Below are 6,997 nucleotides of genomic sequence, written 5' to 3'. Positions count from 1 at the left end.
AGAAAAATCATTTGTAAGTAAATATTAAGTAAAAAACAAACTGATGACTTGGATGTTGGCAATACATTGCATTAATGTATGCCCCAAAGCCATCCAAAGTGATGCACATGTCTCCAATACTCCAGTCTTGACAGATTGGTATGCACATACGAAGGTACTTGAAAACGTTCTTTTATAAACCATAAACCAAGGTTAACTTTCACTCAAACTCGTCAATCAATCCTCTACAAAACATAAACATTTCGTAGAAATTGATGGAGTAATGAAAATCACTTAATTCTAAAGTCGTATATCTTATATATACACTCGTCAATAACTGGCTTGATAAGCAGACACATCTTTTCTAAATGTTTACGAAACTTGATCGTGTGTTTGTGTCTTAATGGAATCTAGATTAAGTTTTAATCCGACATGACTCAAAACCGAATATGACAATCCTCATCAAACTTTTTACAAATATATCAATTATATATTCATGGGTCATGTATGGTCAGAAATGACGATTTTAGGTTAACTTTTAAACAAAAATGAAGGCCACTATTTCTACCCTATATCAAATATGGAAGATCCGAACTTTGCCAGAATGTTCGTCATGTTCATATCAAGTTCGCTTGAATGCTTTTCACATTCAAAGCTGTCTGACTCAGGTGATCGCTAAAGGGCCGTCGCGATCCTCTTGTTATAAGTTTAATATTTTAAATCATAATACTCAATGTACAAACTGTTTAAAATAATATTACAAAAAAACAACAACAGCAAATTAACTTGCTTGGAAAAGAAACGCATTGAACACTTTTTTCAACGTTGCATTTAGAGATAAATAAACAAACAATATATTAAACAGAAATCATCGGCAATCTAGCAGATCTTTAGTGCAATTCACACAGATGATGTGTTATATAACCAGCGCCACTCCCCTATTTCAACATTGTGTGTGGTTTAAATGTGCACTACCAACCACGCGTTTTTTTTTGCAAAAAAAGCAATGCCAACGCGGGAGAGATTGCGTCATCGTGGAAAATCACGGCGAAATATTCCGCGGTAGCCAACGCGGTGATGCGCGGTGATTATTACTATGAGGTAATAATAGAATATTGTACATGTGCATGTAAATTGAACCGTGCTAGCAGAATAGATTTCACTCGATTGCGAGGGTAAGCAATCTCATCCCCCAAAACTTGATCATTATGTCGCTGGAATATTGAGTGTTTGTTTAAGTATTTTTAAAAGTGAATACACTCAATATAGTATTTATTCACAATCACGAGGACCTTCGAAATTTATAATTTTTCGAACAAGGTGACCAAGCATAATTTTCAAGGATCAAACTACGTTTTGAGTACGAACCAGGATTTAAAACTTACGGGTCGAGTCTGAATGAGTTTAATAAAATTTACTAGAACTATAATTATTTTAGGACGGGAACAAAGAAGAAACCTTCAGAGAATTGACAGCTACCTTAATTACCGTTAATCAACACTTCGCAGCGCCGCGTATCGCGGTGGCTCGACTTGGAGTAACGCGTAGGAAATTATAGGTATGAACGCGATTGGCATTATGCTTCAATCGCGGCGTATAGTGAACATTAGGTTAAAAAGATAACGTCCGCGGTAGGGAAAAATCGCGGCGATGTGCGAAATGTGCAAGAGACGCGTGGCTGGTAGTGGATGTGTTTTTTTCGGCTATGCTATGTCTAAACATGTGTTTTCTGGTGTAATCTAATTATATGTATTCTCCCATAACATGAACATTTTCATTTGGCTGTGCCCCACCCCATAAATACGCTAGAAAAGATATGACTCATTAAGCAACACAACGACGACCATAAATTCATCTCTCTGCAACCTGTAAGCGATATGTTGTTCTATGATTCTATGACTCCTTAACGCAGATGTAGATAATAGCGACCGCAAATGCAAACACACAAAGTGCTATAATAATGTTGTAGCAACAGGTCGCCATATTGTCTGCACCAAAATTATCACAGATATCGGCCCGGGCCCGGCGAACCTTCGAGGCGTTCCGCATTTCAAACGTTTTCACCCAGCGCGTGAAGTGGGTGGAGAGTGGGTCAAAGTTGAAGCCACGTCCACGTTTTCGGTAGTTCGTGAGATAGTTAATGAATGTCTTAAGGGTTGCATGAAGTCCCTCGACGAATTGTTCTGGACCCGAGGCAAGAGTTAAGCATTTGTTGCTGAGAGTGGCGACTTCGACATAGTGAAACTCCTTTTCATTTTCGTCCATTTTTGCAATAGGATTGAAGAAACTCAACAAGAACATGTCCAACACGGAAAGAACACATGGCGAGCAGTTATTTGAAGCGTTTGAACAATTGTAATGGTGCCGAATGATAGCAGTTTTAATGGCATAGGAGGGAATTTCACAGTATATGCTATGTTTAGATTTTGAACACAATTTCAGTAGCTCATTTCTGGATTTGTGGCCATTGATAAGGTGTTTTACCAACATGTATGCTTTCACATGTTTCTTGGAAAGAATGTTCGTCATGAAGTGAATTTCACTGTTTGCGAACGCCGTGTAAGAGTCTTCGAGTAGGAGGTATCGAAAGGATGCGCTCTCGATAATACACTGCCTGAACTCGGGTACAACACACATCCGGTCCACGTGGTCGGCAAGGTTTGGGTCAATTAAGGTTATGCCCGCTACCAGAGTAACGCTTATCTTTTTCTTTAAACGTATCGATTTGCTTCTCCTGTAATGGTGGAGGCTGCGGACGAATGTGAACTTCAGTTTTGAAGTAATTCCCTGTTTCCCAGCGTAAGAAGCATAGAACAAATCTCCAACTTCCTCATCCCGGTAAATCAGCCTTCCAGAGTTAGCCAGGTAAGAGATTCTCTTCTTAAAAGCTTCCTCATTTGTGTGATATTTCCAGTCCTGAAAGCTCTCATCCGTGCTGGAAAGTCTATAAGGCGAGTACACAAAATCAAACTCGTCAGGGAACGTGTTCCTAGTCTGTTCATAAAAGCTGCCAATCCTGTTCACCACATTTTCATGATTCTCATCTAAAGTATCAAAACCAATGATCGGTCGGTTTGTAATTTGATCAAATATAAGGTGTTTGTTCTTCGTGAGGTCAGCCACAATCGTCTCCACTAGGTGCTCAATCCCGGTTTGCAAGAATGTGACTTCCGCATGCTCATAAGGGAACTTTAGGGACTCCTCGTATACCTCCTCTAGCCCCTGTTCCAGGTCAGAGTTCAGCCCCGCCCTCTCATGAGGGACACGCCCATTGGACACTTTAGGAACTAATGGGAATGTATCCATTGGTTCACTCATGACTCATTGGAGCAAGGTTGGGTTCATTGTTGTCATAGAGAGACATCACACCACATGGAATTATCTGGATCTGAAATTCAAAGATAGACTATACAAAAACGACCGATCTGAAAACTCGCTTTGTAACCCGATGCATCCGTTTAATAAAGACCAAAAATAGGTAATTAAAAACTGTCCGAAATAAATTCTGCTTGGAAATACTACTGAAACGTCTTATATCTTCTATGCTAAACTTTGACGGGGGTCAGTGTGTGTATACCACGTGATAAATTACGTCATATATGCTACGTCGGAAGGCAATATTTTGCGTTAAATGAAGACTTTAATCAAATATATCTTTTTTTTTACTACACCATTTTAAATATAACGAAGGGCAGTATATCGCTTAAAGAGCCTCGCCTACATTTTATTACCAAAGTTTGATTAGTTTCATCAAACACTTCGACAAACCTGTTTCCAAAATATTGTTCTGACAGTGCTCCGTCAGACGGCCGTGTTGTGAAAAGGTTTCTCGAAGTGTTTGAAGAAACTAAACGTTCAATCAAACTCTGGTAAAAGACTAAATGCGGGGCTCCGTAAGAGGCGTAGACTGCGCTTTGTTTCATTTAAAATGGTGAAGAAATAGTAAAGTTATCTTTGTTTAAAGTATTTTTTCAAATCAAAATATTGCAATTTATAACGTGGTATACACACACTGAAGAAACTCTAGAATGATTCAAGTTTATTGATATATCAAAGTTATTGGTCAGACCGAGGATCAGATATATACATGATCATGATCAATTAAGATTGGTCAAATTACAGCCCAATTTTGTTCTCAATGGTTCACACCATCAATTATGAGCTCCCAAATACGGAAATCGTTTCAGCTGATGCAATTAATCTTTTCACCGAATAAGCCGACTTACATGAGATCAGCAAGACGATCAAATGTTGATGGTGAAATATAAACAAAATCATTGACATATATGGAGAAATAGACCATGCGTAAGTTTTATCAGCAATTTCTAAAATCGATCTGACATTTATTAAACACACCAGAAATGAAAATTAAACAAGGATAAGTGGTACAAACTTTACATGTAAAATGGTGTATAAAGCTTGAACATTTCAATAGTTAAAACAACTCTTTACTTGTACTATGACAATTGAAAATACCAGTTACGTTTCACTTAAGCTATTTATATAATACAACGAACTATTGTCATGTATGTATATATTTCAGGTTTGTTAAATCTAAGATGAGTCAACAAAGGATTTCGTATATACAAGTGACACTTACATCAGAAATTCTTCATAATCCAAGTCATGTTAGCCCTGAATTTCTTCACCCGATAGTCTTAAACAGGTTAAAGGAAAGTGAATAAATGTCATTGAATATGATGTAGATCTATGTACACATGTATATGGTATCATAAACTAAAATCCACCGAGCGTGAAGTATAGCTGAAAGTTATAAAAGTTATAAATCCGCCCACAATCGAATAATATTTTCTTTATATTAAAACACGATTTTGTTTTGAAGTGTATATGAAACAACCATAACAAACACGCTTATTTAAGTATGTTATCAGCTTAGATAAAACCATTTACAATGATGTCAACTATATGCAGTAGAGTGACATTGTTGATATAAACTAAGTTTAAAGGCGATGTCACAGGTTTTATACCTCTGGTATTCATGATAATTAGATACTAGTAGTCCATTACAAGTGGGACTCGTAATGCGACAGGCCTGGAGCAAAACGTTTCGTGTCTGTGTCATGCTAGAAACGATAGCACTTAGCCACTTTGTGCATAATTAGATAATTCATTAACATATAAGAGCGCAGAAACTATTGCACATGGTATACAGTTTGCTTTCATTTATACTATTTGTTTCATTTGAGGTGTATTCGTCAATTTAATCCTTGCAAAATGTGGAATGTTTCTTAATAGAGTTATCCAAGCACTACCAACACTTTTGCATTTTGAAACAATACCGTTATTGTGAAATTTATAACCAACAACTGCACCAAAATATTGTGAAATAAATGAAGGATTTTGTACAAGCTATGACAATGATTTAATTAGTACGCTACCAGAATATCTACCGGACAGGTCACATAAACACACACAGATCTTAAGGTCTCCTAACAGGAACATTTAATCCTGGACTTCTAAAAGCATTCGACACAGTTAACCATGTGGTCGATACCACATGGAAGTTGTATGCACATGCTCAGTGGAATGGTTCCTAACTTGTTTTTTTTTCAAGCGGCGCCAATCATTCTATGCCAACAATTGAATGTCTGATTTTTCATAATAGCTTACGTGGTGCTCACCGAAGAGAATTCTGGGACAGCTCTTTTTAATGTTAAATCAATGAGTTAAAGTACTAGTCTAATAATAAGCTAAGCCAAAGGCTTTATTCTTTTTACCGTTTGGAAACAAAATTTATTGCAGAAATTCTACTTAAACAACTGACTGTCTTAAGTCAATAATTGTTGTGTAAACTCCAATGGCCATTCAATGTTTTCATAATTTTCTGTGAAATAATTTGGAGTTGTAAAATAGAACAATTATCTTTCTCCGAGTCATAGTCAATCATAATACTGTATACTAAAGGTATGCCATCAAAGCGAATGACTATTGTTCTCTGAAAAGTTATCCTTTTTTATTCAAGTTATATCTACCAGTTTCACCATAAAGCGCACTTTACTTGTGTATTTTTGTAATTCTACGTAGAATAGACAGACAGATCTTTTTGACCTCACTGCAATTTTAGTCTGCGTAACATTGCAATACTTATTTTACAGGATTTCTAGACTTACTTCCCATATTTCCATAGTTTCTGTGATTAATGGACATATGGTACATGCATGGCTATTAAAACAGGCGTATATCTAGGGCAAAAGTTTATATACTCCCATCTAGGATTAGTAAACTGTCGGATGTGCAACATAGGGTTGACATCGAAAAATTGCGAATAATATAGGTAAAATGGTGAAACTTCAAAGGTCTCTGAACACATTAGAGGGAATCGATTAGGCGCGAAGATCTTTAGTATTGCACTTTTTAATGTCAAACATCAGCTTTATATAATCCAATATAACAGAAAATGATGGCCTCTGTGATACCTTTCTGTTTTTCTCGACGACGGCATTGTACTGGCTTGACATATCACACATGATGTCTGTTTTTTCACCCTTCATAAAATCAATGTTTTAAAGTTTTCAGCGTCATCACAATTTCATACGTGAAACCTTGACTTCGTATGGTTGACAACGATTTTAGAAATGTTACCCCAATCCCGGAGAACAGTCCTCGTCAGTGTCTTAAGGCGGGTATCAGGTCCAGCAGACATGTGGTATTGGGCGCAGTAAACACCAGAAGAGGCCAACGAATAGCATAGCGGTTAAAGTGTGCAAAGCCTTCGTTGGGAATACCTAAAAATAAATAAATACATTATATCTATTATAAATAAAAGCAGTGTGGACAGTACTTATCTAAGTATACTCAACTCGGGACCTTACGAAAGACCTACACGGAGCAAGTTTATATTTCAAGAATATGCATATTTTATATAGAACATGTGTTTGAATGCGATTATACACCACATGGCGGAGAGAAATTCGCCTGATCGAAAATGCTCAAAGGAGTAGGGCGAAAAACCAAATGTCGGGTAAAAGGGCAAAAGTAGTATGCAGCTTATTTTCGC

At 37.0% G+C, this 6,997-nt stretch overlaps 1 protein-coding gene across 1 annotated transcript; it reads right to left on the bottom strand.

The window, feature by feature from the left end:
• Positions 1–1,668: 1,668 nt before the first annotated feature.
• Positions 1,669–4,910, bottom strand: LOC128207545 (uncharacterized). The gene is made up of 2 exons (XM_052910524.1): positions 4,580–4,910; positions 1,669–3,367 (listed from the first exon to the last, which is right to left on the bottom strand). The coding sequence occupies exon 2, from the start codon at positions 3,295–3,297 to the stop codon at positions 1,873–1,875; it is 1,425 nt and encodes a 474-aa protein (XP_052766484.1). The 5' UTR covers positions 3,298–3,367; positions 4,580–4,910; the 3' UTR covers positions 1,669–1,872.
• Between the last annotated feature and the right edge of the window lie 2,087 nt (positions 4,911–6,997).

Source organism: Mya arenaria, chromosome 11 (assembly GCF_026914265.1).
Source record: "Mya arenaria isolate MELC-2E11 chromosome 11, ASM2691426v1".
Taxonomy (NCBI): Eukaryota; Metazoa; Mollusca; class Bivalvia; order Myida; family Myidae; genus Mya; species Mya arenaria.
This window is presented reverse-complemented; position numbering and strand designations above follow the sequence as displayed.